The 22,346-nt window shown below is 42.2% G+C and overlaps 1 protein-coding gene across 1 annotated transcript in view; it reads right to left on the bottom strand.

Moving 5' to 3' along the window:
* Nucleotides 1–16,482: 16,482 nt before the first annotated feature.
* BARD1 (BRCA1 associated RING domain 1) overlaps nt 16,483–22,346 on the bottom strand; it is a gene marked incomplete at both ends in the record, with an annotated part of 44,048 nt that continues 38,184 nt past the window's right edge. The window contains 2 exons of the mRNA XM_080346834.1: nt 16,483–16,812; nt 17,519–17,616. Of these exons, the coding sequence (XP_080202960.1) occupies nt 16,483–16,812; nt 17,519–17,616 (428 nt within the window). The remainder of the gene's footprint in view (nt 16,813–17,518; nt 17,617–22,346) is intronic.

Here is a 22,346-nt window from a genome sequence, read left to right as displayed (position 1 = left end):
GTCAGATTAAAGGACCCTTTGCCATGTGACTTCCTGACGTTTGCTTCGGACACAGGAGATGTAGATCTGCAGAAAAAAGGGAAAGACAGAGTGAGCCCAAGCTATTAGACTTGTTTCAATGGGACAGGATTTTTATACTGGTTAATACCACTATTAAAAATGCTCATTTAGACTGTAAGGCATCTGGCACTGGGAAAGACTTAGTCAAGGTAGTTTTGGTCATTACAACATACACACACACATGCAGTTTCATGCTGCTGTTCTCTTTATGGTGATAACCCGTGAAAACGTGAAGAGAAGCCATTAGACCACTCTCCCACCTGGTTACCCCAAGGGTTGATCCTGTTACCACACAGATGATCCTTTCAGGTATTTCAGCATGGACTAGGCTCTGTGTTTGGATAAACAGCCAAATCCCAGCCTAGGGAGTTTTGAAAAATCCTATAAATCTGGAATACAGAACTCCAAGGAAGCAGGTTTTACATTGTCCCTCTGTATGATGTATGACGATGACGGTGGAGACTGTAGACCATGCCTTGGAGTGTCCTACCACCAGCTGTGCAGCCAGTGTGCTGGGTGGCTGAGGCCAGCGGGCTCCAGCTTTTGGCTCCTGGGGTCCTACACTGAAGGACTTCAGAAGAGGCTGTAATAAAGCCAGAGTGAGGTGTTTCGCTGGCCTGCTGAAAAGTGTCATCTTCAGTGTTTACATCATCCTCAACACCACCCTCAAGCACTTGGTTAATAAAAATCATTTCAGTTTAATAGATAGGGATCGTTCATCTTTGCTCTTTCCGTTTACTTACCCAGCTTGATGGCTGCAACCTCTGCTTTGCTCAAACAGTTTTCTGGAATTTCTGGAGCTTGGCTGTGTTGCTAAAGCTGAATTTGCTTTTTTTTTTTAAAAAAAAAGGACAAAAAGCTTTGTAAATTTTTATGTATCAATTCATTTATTTTTTGAGGGGGCAGCAAACAGCTTCCCTGTAAAAGATTATCCTTAATGTTCTGAAATGGAGCTGTCCTGGAGTTGTGTTGTGTTGATCATGGTTGGATGTCTGCGCTTCCAGGGGCAGCTGGGGTACGGTGGGGAAGGGAAGAGACGGAAACGTGAGGAACTTGCTCTCCCACAAATACTCCACTCCCATACGTACTGAAACGCTCATTTTGCAGTCCATTAAGCTCAAGTTAATGGAGGTAGAGCACGTCTGGCGTCGAGAGGATGGTAAAGGTTTCGGGTTTTAATTTTACTCAGATGGAAAATCCTACATGTTCCTGGCTGGTGTCGGTACTTCTGCAGCAAAGGCAACAGGTCCCGGAGGAAGCATGAGGTCAAGGTTAAAGCACTTCTAAGTCAAGATGCTACGATACCCAAAGAAGCAATTTCCCATTGTATTGCACATCTTCTGGTACTTTATTGGCATGAATAGAAACTGTGAGCAAAAGGGGTGCGCGGGGACCCATTGGAGCTGCAGCTGGCTTTACATTTCCCCTAATTTTCTCCAGATTCAAGGTTATCCTCTTGGCTTACTGCAGGCCTACGCACTTGGGATAATTGCATCTCTAAACAAGTAGTAGCGTTGCCCCTCCTTGCCCCACCAGCATTAAAAGAAAACAAAGGGAGACACACCTGGAAAATAAAGTGTGTTTGTGATCATGCTGTGAAGCCCCATGGAATATTTTAGCCCTCATGGTTTTACTTAAAACATCCTGAATTCCACTGTTTTTGTCAGCAGTGTGAGAAACAACAATTGGAAGGAGGCACAGGTGCCTTTGGCAGGGAGCAGGAGGCACAAAGGGGAAGAAAACCCTTTGCAACCACTTCAAATTTCCCTCACAGGGAAATAGCCTCCCTGGGGAAGTGGGCAATGTGGGAAAAGTAGAGATACCATATAGCCTGTGAGGTGGAGATACCACAAATGCCGAGATTATGGGGTTTGCTTGCTCCTCTTGGGTGCTTCTGGGAAGACACAAGGCTGGTCTCCATCCAGCTGGAGCTTGTGGACCAACGTCTTATTTGTAGTTCCATCTCCCACCAAAACTGCTAACATCAATCTGGACTCTGTTCCTCTGGAGCTGAGACGGTGAATCATAAACCAAAACCAACATTTCCAAGGCCAAATTTGTCCAATGTTTGTATGCTACCAATGGCTGTGATGCCTTGTAGCATAACTACAGGAGTTTCCTCCTGCAAAACCATGTTAAGGGCAGAAACAAGAATTTGCTGAATGGGAAACAAGATCCTGAGGACTGGGTCAGTGTAGAAATAGACATTTAGGTGGATGCATGTCTGAATTTCTGACCAGTGAAGCAGACATGAGTCCTTTGAAGGAGTTACTGAGCAAGGAAAGTTTCACCAGCCAGGCCTGGCCCATTACACCACCAACCCTGAGCAGGGTGGAGAGGAGATTTAGAGAAATGCATGCGCACCACAGACTTGTTCTGTCATTTTGTCAAATGCTTTTCAGCGGGTATTACCCAACAAGTGGCATTTGCCCTTAGTTTTTGAGACAGAATATAAGTACCTGTAGGAACATAACACATAGCAAAGATTTTGATACCTGCATGTGCAGGGGCAGCTGGTTGGCAACAGTTCTGAAGCCTTGTCCTAGGGAAACCTTGAGGTGTCAACAGCCTTTCTGCTATCAGTAAAGAGAAATGACAAATCAAGAAGGTTAGGAAACATGAAAAGAAGGAAACATGAAAACGGCTGACCCACATTCCCTTTAAACAAGCACAAATTTGGACCAGAGTCTGCTCCTGGAGAAGATGCAGGAGAAAAAAAAAGGATGGCAAAGATGCTACATCCAGCATCAGAAGTCTCTTCCCATTGCCCAGCCCATTGCCCAGCTCCATTCACCATGCTGAAATGATTCCCAGGGGTATGAGTAACAGGCCCCTCAGTAAAAATTTCTCGTATCTATTTAGTGATAATCATATGTTAATCCTATGCCAGCTAATATGCACCACCCTGGAAACTTGTGCCTTTTACGGCTAAAAGTGGACTTGGTAGTTTTCCAGACGCTGTTATTTGGATGCACCATGTAATAGCAAAGTGACAATGTCTGGAAATGCAATATCAGTCGGATAGATCACATAAAAAAACCTGTACCAATTTAGCTATATTAAATTAGTGCACAGCCTCAAAGTCCTAAAGAGAAGCAGCTGGTATAAAAGTGATACAACTATCAATGCAATGTACTATGAGTTTTATTCTTATTATTTTTTTATTAAAAAATTTTTCATTCTTCCCCTCCTGTGGCAATGGCATGTGATAAAGGGCAAGGAGGGCTTGCTCACCTACAACACAAGAGCTTTATTACTTGTTCTGAAATAGATCATTTACAACAACCACAAGTGGTATTAATAAAGTTCGGGGATAGCCAATTGCAGGGAGCTGTTTTATATTACTGCTAGCAAGAGCTAACTTTGGGAAGGAAAATGAAATGTTAACCAAAAAACCATTTCCAAGAGAAATAGTCCCACTGTACCTCATCAAACTAATAAAAGCATGCAGTCATGTAACACAAGGAAATTTCCTTTTTTTTTCTGGTCACAAATCATTTTTACCCTATTTCCCCATGTTCTCAGTCTGGGAACACAATTGCAGACCTCTGTCAATTTTGTTGGTGAATTTATGTGGCTCTTTGCTGCTTACCTACATCTTCTCATCTCAGTCTTTTAAGTTAATGAATCACGGAAGCATTAATTAATGCTTAAGAGGCAGATAGCAATGTGTTTTTTTCTTCTGTGGATCACTTAATCAAAGGTTGGCCTGTGTTGTTCAGCTATAAGTGGAAATCCAGAAATGGAGAACAGCTTCTTTTTCAGATTGTGCTTTACATACCCAGCAGGAAACATTTTAATGTAAAATTTTAAATTAAAAACAGAGACCTAAAGAAGCATCAGTTTCCAGAAAAAGGCCGAGCCTTCACCAACCTTCCTGCAGATGCTTTACAATTTTTTTTTTTGCGGAAAAAATCAAATCTACTGCAATGACCAAAGAGGAACAGAGCTCTTCTGAAAACTTGAATTGAGATGTCAGCTCAGCAGCAATCTCGACAGCAAATTGAAAGCAAAGCCTGGAAATGGGGCTGCTCTTTGATCTCTCTAGTCAAGGAGTGGACGAGCTCCCAGGTGGACTCCTGCGCAGCTTTGGGCTGTGGGAAATGGCACCAAGCTCTCAAGGAGGTGGGACCTAGGTGTCCCTCAGCCACTGGTACATCAACAGGCTCTTTTCCCTTGGCTGATGCAGAAGCAGATTGAATGTTCAGGGAAAACAGGTGTATTTTATGGGTTCATATACAAAACACATTCATTATCACTGAAACGTTAAAGACTCTGAGGGCATAGCACTTCTGAAAAATCGAGTTCGTGGTATGTTCATGATTGGCATTCTGAAGTGAGAAAGGAAAACCCAAAGGACCCAAAGTAGTTTGATGTGATTTAGTCAAGGTCTCCAGCACACGCAGGGCTGGGCTCTGGGTGTCTCATGATCCTGTCCTTGACTCCAGCCACCAGGATGTGCCACCAGGATGAGAGAAGATACACAGCAATAATGGCTAAGACTAAAAACAATGAAGGAGAGCCACTTCAAGGCAGAACAGACTACCTCTGCCTTCTCATCAGACAAACCCTTTGACAGACCCTCCCAAGGCACAAATCACGGCATGTGTGCCATCTTTCTGAATGAAATGTTGCTACAATAACAGATCTCAAGTGTCCCCTAAAGGCACGCTGTTCGATATTTATAATCACTTAATAAACACATGAGAAATGGCACAGTACAGCCCTACATAATCTATGTGCAATGATCCTTGGTGACAAAGTGTAAGTGACCAAATCCCTTTCGAGGTCTAATGATATTTTGCTCTAGTAAGCTAGTGATATATCTCGTATGGTAAAAATAAAGCACTCATGCATAAAATTAATACAGTAAGCTCTGAAGTCATAAAGCTTTCAGTCTGTGATATATGAGATGGGAAAATCACTAACCTGTAATTCAAGTTCTCCCAGTGCCTTATTCCCAATAGGTTGTAGGGTCACCTATGCATTGCATGAACAAACCGGGCCATTTCAGAAGTACATGAATTATTAACAAACCAGTCAGGAAGCCCATTAGGGTCATGTGCATAAAAAAGCCTGCAGGGACACAGGTAGCTGCTTCTCCTCATAGCGGTCAAATGTCTCTGTTCTTGCCAAACCTATGTGAGAAAACTTACAGCAAATCACCTTCATCCATTTTGCTCCCCTCACTCCTTCTAAGAGCAACTAAGAGCATTTGGACATTTACTGAAGTACCTGGGGCCTCTTTCTAAGCAGATTACCCCATTGTTTAATAGCACAGATACAACTCTTATGTAGAACTCCAGAATAATTGGGAATATTTTGCTAGAAATCCACAAAAAAGCATGACAACAAGGTGCATATGCCATCTATGACACATACTGTTTCCAGTATGTGTCATACTGTTTCCAACCTTACTTTTCACTCCCATAAGCCTCCTCTACATCTCACACACACCAGCCATCCCAGTGCAGTGGCAGACTGGCTACTGGTTGTCTCTGAAAGGCTGGACCATAGCTGGACCATAGTTGGGTTTATGTGCTGTTGCAGACTCACCCATCACATGTTGTGTAGTCCTCTGGGAGCACTTGCAGTGCCCTGATCTTCTGCACCAGCATGAACTGGTGTCAGGGAAAATTTCTCCAGCTACCTGGAAGAAGAGAGGACCCATCCAGAAGGTGAGAGCAATGGTGGTGAAGCAACAAGCAGCATCACGAGTCTACAGCAAGAGTGAAGGCTATGAAGAAGCCATTGGAAAGCCTGTTCTATGCAGTAACTTGCTGGGGCCCTGTGGGAAGCAGGGCATACAGCTGCAAATACAAAAATGCTTCATAAAGATGTGCTCAGTGGTGTCAAATATTGAAATTACCTCTCTACACACGTGTTCCATACCTTTTCAGTGCTGACTGTGGTAGCCCAGGGATGAGAAATCCAACCCAAAGACAATTTTTCCAGGTCCTTCCATAAGAAAACGCAGACACTGCTTGCTCCTGCTATAGGTCCGGCAGAGATCACACACAAGAACATACTGTAGACTCTATCGATCTGCAATCCATCCCTTGTTTCAACCAGAAAAATAATGATCCTTTGCATGTGAATTGATCAAAGTGCCTAAAAAAAATTCAAACTCCAGCTCCTCAATCAGGAACGCTGCCAAGCTATCGAATCAATAAGTTGTTAGATACTTGAAGTATGGGAATATGTGAAAGCTATTAAATGATTTCTTTGTTAATAAACTGCTACAGTAATTACCATTAGAATAGAAATGGAAAGATACGGATCAGGAATGGAAAGCTGTGAATCGTTTCTCATTAAGCGAAATTAAAGCACACAGGGTTTTTTTTTTTCTTTTCTTTTGGCCTTGATTCTGTAACATTTTGAACTCGCATACCCAGAGCTGCTCATGCACCCAGCTTTGTGTATCCCTATTTCACATAAATACCTTCAAGTCAGGATGTTGCAGCTTGCAGAACTGAGCCCACACGTGGTGGTGGGGCAGCTCAGCTTGTAATGTGCACCACAGACCAGTGCAGATGTTCGCTGTGGGCCACAGAGTTTAGTGCCAAACACAAATCCTCAGTCTGAACAATTACATGGTACTGGAAAATAACAGCGACAAGATGCAGAGATCAGGAGCTGATGGTTCACAGAGCAGTGAGTTGGTCATGCCTCAGTTTGCACGTACTGTGTCTGCTCTGCTGCCCAGCCCTCCAGCTCTGACATGGGTGGAAAGTGGGATACCATGGAGCACCAGGTTAGACATGGTGGACATATTGATTAGGACCTTGGGGAAACTGGAGACCTGAGGGTTGAGTCCTGGTTTGAAGTGAACATGAGAGCATGCGAAGGCTGAGGGTGATGATGCCCTCTCCATTAAGGTCTTGACAGGTGACTCCAAGGGCGAGGAGGTTCAGCCCATGCTGACTGAGTGCTGAACACAAAGACAGCCAGCATGAGAGTATCATGACCCAAACTATTAATTTCCAAAGGTCTGAGGTGCTAAAACATAAGGTTTCAGCTAGAGAACATGGCAAGTTCTGCAAATCGTAAATACATCAGGAGCCCTGCCTACCCCTCCTTCTTGCTATTTGTGGTCATTAGAGTAATAGATTTTTTCAGTGAAAAAGCTTGACCTTGTGTAAAGCGCAGGTCGGAGAACACAATGAGATGCACTTAGGGTTCAGCTCCGCTCCGATTAGCAGGACAGAAATTGTCACGCTGGCTTTAGGGGAAGGAGGGAGAAAACCATTTGCTGCAGGTTGAGGAATAGTCTAACTGTTAAATCCAGCTCAGCTGCCCACACAACAGCCTGAACTACCCCAACATGGTTCCTCCTTAGCTTGCCTACAGCTGAGAGAACACATGGGTGAAAGCATAGCTTCCTTCATGATGGAAGATACACAGAGCAAGTAGTCCACTTGACAAAAAGAGCAGGTCTCAAAAAACCCAACTCTTTTTATGAGGAAAAGAAAGGTTGTGGAGGCTGGACAACACCTGAAAGGTATCATTCAACATCTGCAAATCCCATTTTACCCACAGTGCTTAGACAGGACAATATTAATAGCCCCATAGCTTTGCACGTACTGAATTTCAAGTGCTTCCAGACCCTTTCCAGACCTAATGTATTTACTGAAATTGGTTGTCTTCTACTAGCACATAAAGAAGAAGGGGGCAAAAAAAGGACTAATGGATGTACATTAACCTTTTGGTACTAGATTTCCCGATAGTAGCTACTAATGCAAAATCCATTAGAAGGAAGTGCCTGGGAACCATGGTGTGTAAATGTTGTAATGCAGTGAATAAGTCTGTAAAAATGTGAAACAGGCATGCCAGGGACAGAGACCCATACAAAGGTGGTTGCAAGTGCAAGATGATTAAAGAGAGCTCTCTGATTTGCTATGGGTGGAGAAAACCTGCAATAAAAAGGGGCTGGAAAGGTGGCGATTTGGAAACTGAACTTTACAGCGGCCCCTTTTGCAGGAGAATTTTCTTGCTTACCCCAAGGGTAGAGCTTCGAAGCACCTGCATGGACCTCTTCTCTTGCCACACACATGCTTTTTCTTGCATCTTTGTCTTCCTTCACTTGCCTGCCTGTGCAAGCATCGCCCAGCGTGCTGGTGGAGGCTGTGGTGAGGGAGACAAAGGGGCTTTGCTGGTTCCAACACATCCTTTCACCATGGCTGCCTGGCTGGTGGGCAGCACAGCACCACCCCATACTAACATGAGCTCCTTCCCAAGTTCTAGTGCTGGCCTGGGCAGCACCAAAATGATGATTTTTTTCCATCTTCTGAGTGCGTGAGCTCCTGCCTGTCATGGGAAAAGTAACCCATCTCCAGGCAGGTACAAAATGATCTTTTTCTTTTTAAGATCATAATTTTGAAGATGAAAGAAATACCAGGAGCAGCCTGGGCACAGTGTGAAGCAGGAACAAGAAAGGTGTGTGTGGGGAGGGTGACCATGACACTGAAGACACAAAACAGCCTCAAATGCCTGCATTTGTGGGTTTCTTCATTTGCTGGATGCTCTGCTTCAAAATTGTGACATTTAAGTGCTTTTCTTTCAGGGATATGAACAGAAAAGGGAAAGAATGAGACCAGGAGAAGTGAATATTATAATTTAATACGCAAAGACAGTTCCAATACTTACCTTAATGTGCACTAATTAGGTGTGGGAATATGCAACACATCCCAAGGGCTGGTTATAGCCTCTCTCCCTGCTGCACTCAGGCATGTTTCTCTGCCATGATCAAATATTTTAAAATGTACAAAGATTTATCACCTGTACAGCACAGAAGAAAATTGTGATTTAGCCTCCTTGGCTGTCACAGTTAACAGCCATCTTCCTAAAAGAGAAGAGGCCGTGGTCCAGTTTCGTTTATGATCTGGAGCTGGCCAGGAGCCATAAGTGCCGAGCTGGGGCTCCCTGGGGCCACCAGGACAGGACCTTGGAATTGGACAAAACCTTTCTCTCTCCAGGTGCTGGAGCTCCCAGGTACTTGGTTCATCTCTTAGCTCCCCATGAAACCTCTTCCAGTCTCTGGCTGTCATCTCTGTCCTTTCCTCCAACCATGGTCAAGTCCTCAAAGGACTAAGTGTAGGTACAACTGGGCATACAGCATCACCTCCAAGGCAGCTTGCACCTCGAATGGGTGCCATCCAGAAATTGATCCAGAGCCAGTTCTACCTTGCCTGACCTTCAGCAGGAGCTGTGGCTCCTTATGACTTGTGGATCTTGTACAACTTGCCCTCTGAATGGTGTGTGCCACAACCACGGCATCTTAACACAGGAGCTGCTGCATCTGACCGCTTATTCCTTTATGCCTGAATTTGCGGCTTCAGTTTCCAAGCCTGGAGCTCCATTTTGCATTCACAATCTGTCTTTAGCGTCAAAATCCAGTTCAAAGTACCTAATCGCAAGTTCTCAAAAACAGATGAAAATGTATGGTTTGCTTCAAACCTGGTCCCTGCTGGTGCTGGCTCCAGCTGAGCTCACTGTGCCTGACCCTTTGGCACACAGATACTGTTTGGACCTACCTGCTTCCCTGAACATTAATAAGGCTTCATGCTAAAACTCATGAGCGCTGTAAGGAGGAAAGAGAAGCAAGGTTATGGGATTTTCTTCGCATTTGACAGATGTAGGTGGAATGCATCAAGAACAAATCAAATCGTGGCCACTTTTGTCCCTCTGTTGTCTCTGCCTGTGGAGGAGAGCACCCCCAGTGTCCGCAGGGGCTGGCGAAAGCTTATCTTGCCAACAGGACCAGCTGTGTCCTACAGGAACCTGGGGTGCAGGGCAGGCTCAGCTCTTTGGGCAAGTCTGGTGTCCTGTGGTGGGTGAGAGAGCAAGGCTGTAGCTCACAAGACCTGAGCTAGCCAGGGACACCCCACTTCTGAGCCACAGATGTATGCTGGTGCACAGACTACAGCAATGTCTAATTAGGTGCGAGCAGGTTCTCCATCTCTCATTATTGAGTCAAGGTTGATTTCATCAAGAAGTTTTTTTCTAAAACCAGAAGCCAATAGTCCATGGAAACTCTTTCAAGAGTCCACAAGAAGACTTCTATGGAAAAAAGCAAATGCTTATTCTAGGCTTTTCCTGCATATTTTTAGCATGTGTTGTCCAACAGGTACACAGCAAACAAAGAACCAGAGACCAGAAAACTTGTACTGTAAGTGGATTGAGCTGGGGAGAACATCTGCCTCCAATTTTTCAGTTAAACAAAATGGTGAATTTTAATTTAATAAAAATCTCCAGCCTACAACCACAAATAAAATCATTCAAGCTTGGGTGAGTTTGAAACCAGAACCTGGCACCTCTTCAGAAGCATGTTAGAGACCTTAGGATAGAAAATCTTCCCATTTGGACACATGCAGCTGCTGGGACTCAACTACTGAGAGCAGGAATGAAACGCTGCATTGTGCCCAGGCTGCAAAACCAGAACACATAGAGGTCACGGGCAATATTTATATTAATAGCAATATTGTTTGTGTCAGAGCTTTAAAAAACATGCGTGCTTCAAAGAGTAGCAGTTTTGAATTCCGGTTTACATCAGCCATGCAGGTGACCCTGATTTTACACAGCCAGCCTGAGGGCACATGAAGGGGTTCAGCCCAGAGCACAGCCTGGCATTACATTGCTGTACAGCATAAAATAAATACAGGGGAAGAAAAAGATCAAGCACTGCAGACTTATTGAATTAAATATTATTGTGGCTAATGCAATCAATAGAGCATTGATTGCATTATCCATATTAATATTTAATTCAATTAAAAGCCCCCCAGTTTATATATTTCTAATGTTCTTCCAGAACTTTTAGACCGAAGAAAAATGTTAAATTTTACTACAGACCTGAATTCCAGCTGGACCCAAACTATAGCTGATGTGGATTTCTCAGCTGTTCAGAGCAGGGGAGAACCATTTCTCTGGTCAGGCTGCCATTAGCACCCAGTACAAACCCCCCAGCGAGACTGGGGGATGCAATCGCACAAGTGTGTAGGGCAAAGGGAAAACCTCATCTTGGAGGCCATGTGCCACAACTGAGCCCCAGCTGATCACTCCCAAAATAGGCACTGCACACCAGCTCCCCCCATCAGACACTTTTTTGACTTCTCTGAGAATTAGCAGTTTGCTAAACTAGCAGGAGACTAACCCAGCCCCATATTAACTGAAAAAATAAGTTTTTATCAATTCAGAAAGCTGAACAAGACGGCCAGCTCAGCTGTCGCTTCACATCCCATTTTGATACCCATTTTTAACCCCTTTCTCACCACGTATCTCTGCAGCCTGTGGGCTTGGGCAGGAAACCATCGTATGTGCTTGCACATCCCTCATCACGCCACAGCCCTGCAGCCCAGCAGACACAGCCCCCAAATCAACTCAGACGTGAGAAAGTGCTGCTGTGGTTTGCAGCTGTGCCCATCAGGGAAGAAAACTCTCTGCTTCTTAAACACACTCTGGCGCCCAGGGAAGATTATTATAGGGCAGCTGAACCGTGGCACCGCACGGTTCAGTTCTCCTGGCTGCAGAGCACAACATTTCCAGCATCCAGCAACCCGCGCTGCAGGACAGAACTGTGGGGACCGGCTGCCCCGCCACCCGTCATCGCATCTCCGTGCAGTGAATGACACCAGCGTCTCAAACACACAGCAGGGGATGACGGATCTCTGCTACTTCATCAGACTAGACCTCCTGCCAGGAATTAAATTGCAGCACAGAAAATGCATCATCTCCATAGGGAAAAAAAAAACAAGAAAGGTGGGAACCTTCCTCCCCTTCTCCCATCTGATTACACACCAAATGTTCTTCTGCTTTTAAGGGCAATTTAACACTAGTTAAACTACTGTTAATTTAAATCAAACAAGTCTGAAAAGATAGAACATGCTGCACTGCTATTAAAACCCACTGAATCTTCATTTGTTCCATCCAAGACACTACTGCCCATTTCCTAGCCAATACTACCTCTTCCTGTAGTTTTTAAATTGATATTTAAGGCTCCTTTGTTGGCTTCTGCAACACAGTGTGGTCAGCAACGTGAAGACTCATTTGGTGGACAGGTTTGAAACTCTCTCACAGTGCAGTCCCCATCGTGAGAAAGATTCAAACCTTTCCATCCAACTGCTTTTTCTTGCAAAGTATGGAAAAAACTCAGAAAAAGGACACGGGGACCAAGAGCAATTAATCTGACTTAAAATTCAGCCTTCTCACCAAGAGCATTGATAGATGATCCTCCAGCACTGAAGTATAAAACAGCTTAAGGATAAAAAGAGAGAAGTTTTTTCTCCCCTATTTTTCATAGACTTGTCCTCAACAAGATCCCAAGCTGCTGCCATCCAAACTTTGCTGGCAGTTCAGCCGCTCCACAGGCCAGGCTAGAACAGGCGCTCCATCGGCACCTATAAACTGATTTTTCCCTGTCCCTCTACCACCCTGACAGTAAAGCCAGCCCATGTCAACCAGAAGCAGCACAGATAGCACAGGCAGAGGGACCAGATGATCCCTACGTTTACACATTTTCCCCAAATAGTACACACTGATGTGTAGTTTTAGAACACATCGGTGGCTTCCACACAGACACCTTGGTCCTGAGCAGAATACTTGCAAGTTTCATTAGCCAAAGAGCTGTTCTGTTGCAAGACCACAGCATAAAATAACTGCTTCAGATTAAGTTTGATCTTAAATAAGACACCGGACCTCAGCTCAGATGCTTGTGATGGAGCAGAAGAGAGGGGCTTTAGTTCAAGCCTAACAAAGGCTGTGTAGAAGCCGGTCAGGTGAAGCACTTGCTGACGTGTTATTAGAGAGATGCAAATCTTTGGACCCTCCCATGTTTGTTATTAATTCGGACAAGGACCGTGAGACAACAGACCCTGAGCACCTTCCAGGCACGTCGATTCTACTTTGAGATCAAAAGCAGCCGTCACTGTTCTGGGTGACCCATTGACCTGTTGTGTCCCTGAAACACTTGCAGAAACAATGCAGCACCCGGCTTTCCTGCATTGCTCTGATAAGGCCTCTTCATGGGCTACTCACTTCTACCTCAAAAAAGTCACTTCTGAGTATCTCAAATAACAAATGAATCCTCAATGTCCAGCAATGGAGAAGAGATCTTACTTTATAGCTAGAGGAGCAAAGTCCAAAGGGAACTATTAGTATTTTAGGGATAAGAAAAACCTATGAGAACTTGGAAAATTAATAACCAAATAGAGATAGAACAGGCAAAACTATGAGCTATTCTGTGACTATATTCCCTGGGATCTACCCAGGATAGTGATGCAAGAAACATCCTCCATACTCTCAAGTATCTTTCACCTCAATACACACACCAAAAAAACCACAAAAACCATCCAACAAACCAAATAAACCCAAACCAACTGCAAAATAAAAAACAAACAAAGAAAAGCGAACAAACAAACCAGCCAGGCTTCATATATTTGCCCTTAGAGCATGGGCCACAGCCGTTCAAAAAGATATTAGCTATTAGTGATGTTAAAATGATGTCCCTGAAACTCAAGACATTGCTACGGAAGGTTTTATCAGGTGTCTCAACTGAATAATGAGATAAACAGATACATTTCAAGGCAAGCTGCCTGAAAATCATTAGCCTGAGATTCACAGCATTTCTTAGGTATAGATACAAGATCAAAAAAATCTATAATCCAGAATGTGAGTCTTAGACTTCTGCATCCTCAGATGCCCCAATCATCAACACATATTAAGCATATACACTTCCGCAGAATACTAATGTAAGTTTATGTTATAGCTAAGGTTCTTTACTAACCTTTAACAGATTTTCTTCAATGAACTCATCAATGAATTCATCTTCAATGAACCCTGCTCTACACCACACCAAAACATACAGCACCCGTGAGAGCTGGCAGTGCCACAAGCCTATTTACACTGCTCAAAATCCCAATTTTGAGCCTGTCTCCAACTCACTGCCTTCATTGCACCCTCCTTGAACTAGAAGAGACGGTGAGAAATGATCTCTACAAATGCACCCTCTACCACCTGACACATGATTTTATAACCTTGCTTTCACCAGCCAATATCCATCCAATATATTAAGATTTATGCTTACTATAAGACTTTTTTTTTTTTTTAGTATATGTTTTATCAAGTGCAACATGTCTGCTTTTAGTAAGAGCAAATTAAGCAGGGTTTGTGTCACCGACCTCGAGCTTTTGTGGACTTACCTCTTGGTTCAGTCGTGTTCCACACCTGCTGCAGTTCTGGCACCACAGTCTGCTTACTGCAGTTCTGGGAGGCTCTTCGCAAGTTAATTACGCTCAAGCTCTGAACTCCTGATGAGATCCAAAGAAGAAGGGCCAGGGTTAATCTTGAGTACACTTCAATGAGCAGGATCATGCCTCAGTATGATACGGAGAGATTCTTGATGTGATTTGATAGCAACTCTGCCTGAAAACATGACTCGATTCAAATGAGACCTTAGGAAAAGTTCAGAGCATGGCCTAAAAACTCCACATAGATAAATTGATGGCAATTTTCTAATAGAGTTCATTTTCAGCTGCCAAGGAACAACAGCTCCTAAAAATCTGTATCTGCTGCCTCTACTTTGGGACATAGAACAGGATTGCCGATGGGCCACATCTCTTGCTGGTAGATAGCAGAAATGCTCCATTCTTGAGAATTTTGCAGCGATTCACTGCTACTTTCGCAAAGAATACCGCATTAGGTATATTGATGTGCTATGAAATGCCAAGTTAAAATGCGCTACAATTGTTAAGATAAACAACCAAGTCGGTGCAGTATCGACTCGGTACCTCATTTGCTGCCAGTGTTTATCTGCACAAAAACCCAAAACACATCCATCCCATGGGCTGTTCCGTTTATTAATGAGCCTTGCACTTGCGCTCGCTCACACAAACCTGCGAGTACTTGAGAACTGCATTTAGTGAAGAGCAATGATTCGGTCCAGCATAAGCGATAGATCAAGACACTCCAGCTTCCGAAGTCTAGTAGATGCTATTGAAAACTATACCTGTTATACCCAAAATATACAGTTTTAAGTGTTCTGTAGAGCATATTGAAAATTGGCAGAGGATCTCCAATGACAATGGTTGCAGAAAACTACTGTCTCTTACATGGAAGAGCTGCTCTTGCAGGTGGATACGCTATCTTCACAGCTCTATCAAGTGCGCAGAAAAGCACTTAAGTTTCCATTTACTTGTTGAGACACGTATGGACTATGTACTTATTCTGCAGCTAATCTCATGAAATAAGACACTCCAAACTTACTGGCACCACTGGTTTTATTATTACAAGGAATACAAAAGAAAACAAAATCCCACAACCACCACTCGCATATTATTACAATACAGAGTTTTTAAATTATGAATTCACAAACTAGGGAAACACACAAGATGCAAAACATTACACACAGAGTGAGGAAGTAAGATTCTGACAATAACTTACAGTCGATTACAAGAAAAGCATTAAAAGTTTATTGTAACAAATAGAAAAGGATCAAATATTGCTCCAATGTAGCCAGCTAAGTTTAAGTACAATTGTGCAAAGTGAAGCATAATTCTTTTGCCATCATTAATTTTTTTCATTAATGTAACCACGATAGAAACCATCCAGACTTACAGAAATAGTTTTGATTATAATAATTTAATAAGGATCCTGATGCTTAAAAATCTTCAGAATATAGAGTCGAATTCAAATTACACATTTACAAGTGTGAAAGAGGACAGAAGTGGATGAAGTATTACTCTTGCTACAAATAAGAAATTTTAGATGAAGATTTTTAAAGACAGTGTTTTCAAAATTGTCTGTTTTCAGATGAATTCAGGCCATTAGTTCTACTCTAATTTCTACAAGGCTTATCCCATGGCAAGAACTTCCTGCAAAATTCAGTTGTAAGAAGTTAAACGAAACATCACATGTTGTTTGACAGAAGATGTTTCTACAGGCAAATGGCCATATTTAAAAGCATAAAGACTTGTTACTGCTTTTTTTTCTTTAAACACAAGTTCTGGCCTGGCTGGGAAATCTTGACACGTACAGTAGATCCCTGTCAATGGATATGAAGCAGAAAAGAAACAGGGTCATGCTGTATCACCTAGGAAGGGCTGGTTTAAATCAAGAATGCAAAAGGTTTCATTTTGCAAAACCTTAGTTACAAAATGTCAGTGATTATTACACTTCAGTTAAATGCAAAAAGAAAGCATACTAAGTAACGCAAGGCACATTATTCAATGCAGTATATTTTATCTCTCTCCTCCATTGTAAAAGTATTTATGCCTGCATATCAGTGATCATAGTAACTCACTTAATGGTCAAAGCTGTCTTGTATACCTAAGTGCAATACATAAATCATAGCTCAAGACCAGTGTTTACCAGAGCGTTCTAACTACTCAAGCCTCACCACATTTTAAAATCTTGCTCATGAGATACTGATATTCATTTTACAGGCAGGAGCTGAAAGGACATCACACAATCTATCAGCCAGCTGGAAGGGGCCATCCAGACTTTGCCCTGACGAATTTTATCCGGCTTGAATTTAGAAGACGCGTCATAGATTACATACTGAGTGCAAAATCTCTGGTCAGAAGTAGATTCTGCATGGTAGGCCACTGTGTTGATGGTTTGTGTCACGTCGCTGTCTGGTTTTGGCTGCCTAACCAGAATCTGTCCTCCTGCTGCTTTGACCAGCTCCACAAGATCACTCTTCTGGTGATGGTTGAAAGATCCCAAAAAATAGAAGTAGCATCCATCAAACAACTTAGGCAGCTAAGTGGAAGAAAGAAAAAAGTATAAATACAGGACTTCACAAATGATCACACAGGAGAAAAGCAGAAAGGAACAATCATACACTACAAAAAAAATATACAATTTAAAATATCCAACACTGGAAACTAGAACAGTAACTTGACACGCAAGTTCCTCAGTGTAAGTGTGCAATCAGAAAAGCTTGCTGATACGGCAAATCCTTGCTTATGTTTAAATATTTTCCAGCACAATGAGGTTTGAACTGTGAGCTAGGAATATTTATAACTACTGTAAGAATACACTTAACAAACTTTTCTGGTGTAATCCAGAAAGCAACCAGAAATTAACTCAGTTAAACAGCAAAGTGGCCCTACATGGAAAGGAGAAGTAACAATACCATTTTTCTTTCAACTTTCAGATAATTTCAACTAAGGTCTAAAGCTGAGCAGAGGCAGCCAAAATGGCATCACTTCCCATCCCATACAGTTTCTTCCACAAATGTAATACAGTGTTCCCTCTGACAAGGTCACAGCGACATATCCGCTAATAGAGGAAAGTGACAGCTTTATGGGTTTTCACAGTTCCCTCCATCACCTTGCATATAATCAAATTTCCGTACAAGACCACATTAAAATTTTACACCTGCTGCAACTGCACATGTGGCAAAGGGCGAAAATGCACGAGCCAAAGGTCATTAAGATAACCTGTCTCAAGCAATAAAACCCACCAGCTGCTCTCTGTTGAGCCGACCTCTTTGTGGGCCACCTTGGATTTCATACTTCTCTTCTTGCTCTCGAACTGTGGTTTGGAGACAGGCTTGGACCCCTACAAAAACCGCAATAAGGAAGGCAAAGATTAGAGATTCTGTGTTTTAACAGAGGCTTTGATGCTGTTTTAGGGACAAAAGAGTGGCACTAGGACAAAAGGATTACTCACTATGCACGTAGCATCAAGCTTGTGTGATTTAGCAATTTACTTTTAAACTTGAAAAAAAATTCATGACAGCGGTTGAAGGTGCAAGTTAGATGTAAAGAATCAGGATCACACTAAAAAATCAGTGCTGTAAACACCAGGAATTATTAGCTTTTCCTCTTACCCAATAATGGTCAATCGCTTAATGTCAAATTGCTGATCATTTGGAAGCTTAAAGCCAGCACGTAGAACTGGTTCCGCAGTTATGAAATGGAAGCAATTGCCTGATAAAGAGCAATTTCAAAGCAGGCACAAAGCTGTTTCTGAGCAGCTATGGCCTCAAACAACAAATCAAATGGGATTTCAAGGTCTCCAAGATCAGCACAAACTGGAGATTTAAGACAGGGTTTAACAGTGGCATTCATTTTTGTTACCAGTGCTGCATAATGAGATTGTCTCTCAGAGCCAATGTGGTTTTCCCCTTGTTTTAAGGCTAGTTATTTTTCCCCAACACAGAATACGCTGATGCTAATGTATCGCTAACATCAGTTAAACATTACTACCTGACCTCACTTTGGAAACCAAAATTGCTGTGGTCACCCACTCAAGGATGGAGCGTTTTGCCTGCATATACATTGCACTCATTAATAAAAATTACCCAAGAAAGCACACTTGCAAAGCTGATTTTCAGAAGTGTTCCATGAGAATTTAAAACTTTGTCAAGGCTGTAGCTTTTAAAGTAGTACCTCACTCCTTGCACAGCGTTTCTTACTTATTTCTACTGTGCAGATATGAAACCCACAGTATCTTACAAAATACAAAACGAATAAAATCAGAAGTAAAAAGTGGGGGTTTGATTCAAAAGAGGAAGAAAGACCAAGACTGTGAAGAGAAGGATCACTGACCAAAATACTTGGACACCATGGCAATAAGTAGCCAACAGCTTGGAATATCTAATCTAGAGAGATCTAGAAAGCCAACAGTTAATAATTTGCTACCACTTCATTTAAACTCATAAAATGCAACGGGAATTCATATTTTATTTACTACAAGTCATCCACAGTGTACTTAGATCAAAAAAAGATAAGTCTATACAGAAAGTCACAAATGGCTGAATACTATGACCACAAGTATCTTCCTCCATGTACAAGTATCAGGTTGATTCTTTGCACTTGTTCATTCCTTCAAGGAAAAGTAACATGAACATGTACAGGACTAGAAGGGTAACCTAGTCATGTACTGCCACCTTCATATTCATTATTGATAACAGCAATGAATACTGATAACTTATTTTCAAAGTACTTGTAACTCAAAATCAATCTAGAAGTGGGTTTTTTTTGTTTGTGCTTGCTTTTCCTTTTATCATCACAACTCAACAAGACTTCCCATGTCAATCTGCCTCTAACTTACATGGCTATTCTTTCCCTCCAAGAAAATAAAGATGTTAATAGGTGCCACCTACAATAAAGGAAAAACTGCCTCATCTAGTCTTAAGAACAGAACCATCCATTCATTAAGAGCATGTTTTATTTCAATCTACCATCAAAAGCTCAATTTCAAGGACTTTTACTACAGAGCTGAGGTTTTTATACAATGAGTACATCACAAATTGAGCATCCAGCGCCAGCATCAGTAAATGAAGCAAATGTGATACAAAAGTAATAAAAGGCTGAATGAATACAAAAGTCTACAATGTCTTTTTGTACTGCTACTTGCCTGAAAAAAAGTCATGACAATGACTAATGTTAGTGGAATGTCTGTTAGAAAATGCAAAACAGGTTATGTCTGTTTTACATACATATATCTGTCCATTTTACACTATCAAGTCCTCCAAGGAACCTGTATGCCTCAAAGTTCCTTAGCACATGTAATGACCATTCTCCAAGAGAGACAAAAAGAAAGACCCATCTACACGTTTTCATTGTACCTATAAAAACCACAAGATAAACATTTGTTTTCTTTAAAAACTGGAAATATGCAAGCAGACCATATGTCTAGCCAGTGTCTGCATGATCAGCATTCCCATTAATTTTAACTTCTTTTAACCAGCTAGAATCAGAACAGATCGGTGTCTTGACGGATTTGTGGCATAAAAGCTGTTGTATTCCAGACAGGATAAAAATCCATGAATGTAAGTTCTCAGTGCCCAGGTGTTCGACATAAATATGTTAAGAGGCAGCACTGTGAGACCTCCACACTCACACCCCTTCACAGAGCAACAGACTCTGTTTTTCTGGTGATGGAAAAAGAGTACGTTTTCAATTCCCAAACATATTTTTCATGCAAGATGTAGAGCAGAACTTGCTCTGACTCATGGGTCTTGTCATATTTGATAGATAAGAACAAATGCTTTTTGGAACCACTGTGCTCAGGGACATTTCAAGCAGTCTCACCCAACAATTTGTCTACGTGCAGGTAGCAAAAGGGGAAAGAAAGTCATTGGAAACCTCAAGCTTAGAAGAGGTGGTGCTTCAGGCTTCAACATATTCTACGCCAATCAGCAGCACAACTAACCTGTGGTTAGAGTATCACTTGGAAAGAGATGATGCAGACAGTGACAGCAAAAGGAGAGCATTAGGCAGAAAGAAATGTGTTTAAAAGGCATTTGGATGAGGTTCTTAGGGACACGGTTTAGTGCCAGAGTTAGGTTATGGTTGGACTCGATGATCCTGAGGGTCTCTTCCAACCAAAACGATTCTATGAGATGAGGCAAACAGCACGTCACGTGTCATCGGATACATGGTCCAGCTCTATACTCAGAAAACTGATGCAGTTTGCAACCGGTGTTTGAGGGAAGTGCCTACAGCCCTAAAGCAAACAGCCAAGGAACAGCTCCCCACAGGGGAAGGTTTCCTAAACACGCATAGGAAGCTAAAATAATTAAAGTGATAGAGACCACTATGTCTTTTAACTGCAGACGTTGTCCAGACCGATTTCTTCCCAAGTTGCTAATTTCTCTCCAGGAACTCCTGCATACTAGTAAGAGATGTTGTATTAAAGAATTAAACAATTCACACACCATAATAAAAAAAAAAATCAGCAAAACAAAAAAGGGAAATATCCTACTGTTCTCATATTTGAGATAAAAAACAGAGGGCTCAAGTTGTGTTTCTACCCAATTCATTATGTATTTGTCTAAAATAGAGTTCTTATTTGCTCATTCTTCCTCCCTGCCACCCTTATCAAACTTAGTGTCAAGTCATTTGCTTTTGGATCCCTAATTTTGCGTTATCATCTCCAGATGCAATGACTCCAACTGGATACAATAGCCTAAGTGAGGTTGTCTAAGACAGCATACCTAGTTTTGCTTGTGTCATGGTGTCATTTGGAAGCACAAGGCAGGTACAAGCTCTATCGTTCTAAGAGATGGTACAGCTACCACAGAATGACCCTGGGCTGAAGGCTCAATTTCGCACTAAAGAGCAGAGATTCAAGTAGAAGAGCACACTGCAGGCCCTTCCAACTTGCCTTTTTTTACAGATGGGGATTTAGTTTTCTGTGAAAACTGAGTGCTAAGCTGAGTTCACTTAGTAAAACCCAGGTCTTTTTGTTGAGTAGGCCTTATTAACTTTAAAGCTGCTAATGTGTATAAGTGGCTGGATAACACGACAGTTCCCTTTTAATAGTCTCTCCCCATCAGACTGAATGTCATCTTGATTAAGAGGACATGTAAAAGGAAATAAAATTCCATACTGTACTCAAAGGTACATCACTCTGCTACTTTTACAGGGAAATTTCAAGCAGCTCTGTTTTCCCCACAGCACTGCTATTGAAGTCAGAGGTAGAATGCCCTTTGGCTTCCAACAGGAGCCACGTTAAACCGATTCCCAGAACTCTTTAGATTACAGACTCTCATTTGTTCTGCACTGTATTGAAAAGCCACCAGTGAGAAACTGATGCCAAGACAATGTTCAAATGAATGGACTGTAAAAAAGAATGGCTATTATCCTAATTAAAAAAGTGATCAGGACACCATCAATACTATGCCACCACCTCTCCTCTGAAACTGAGATGGAAACTGTATGTACTTATGCAAAAAAATTTCAGAACAGGACTGACAATCTTAGAAGGACAAGGACATCCTTAAAGAAGCTCTCTGAAAACGGAGGGGAAAGTAAACTTACTTTTGAGAGGACACCTGTAATTTTAGGAGGGGGCAGAGATCATGGTTATGTTGTTTTCCTTCTCACATTTGCAGTTTGTGCATTCTTTACAGGCAAGCCTGACAAAAAATAATTATTTTATCTGTTACACAATAAAATAAGACCACTCAGGTTACTCGGGATCTCAACCAATCTTGATTTATTCCTTGATACTATTTCAAGTGCTGTGGACCTTCTAGGTCTGAGGTTGATCAAGTTTATTCACTTAACATGTTCACTTCCCTAAGGAGAAGAGGGTGATTATTGCAACTACCCTTTAAGGGCCTTATAGTTTAATCACCAAAGGAACATGACCTGTACATGACCTGAACATGACCTGAGTGGCACTTTTCCACTTCACATGGGCCAGAGCTGTTTTGCAATGCCTAGTTCAAGTGTGCAAGCTCTCCTTAAAGCTTGCGTGGTAGAAGACCACACTGGGGCCAGATTGCATGTGCAGAGGGGTCATGCAAAGTTCTTCCCTAGAAACAACAGAACATT

The sequence above is a fragment of the Nesoenas mayeri genome (assembly GCF_963082525.1).
Source record: "Nesoenas mayeri genome assembly, chromosome: 6".
Lineage (NCBI taxonomy): Eukaryota > Metazoa > Chordata > Aves > Columbiformes > Columbidae > Nesoenas > Nesoenas mayeri.
Note: the sequence above shows the minus strand (reverse complement) of the source record. Positions and strands in the feature narration are given on the sequence as shown.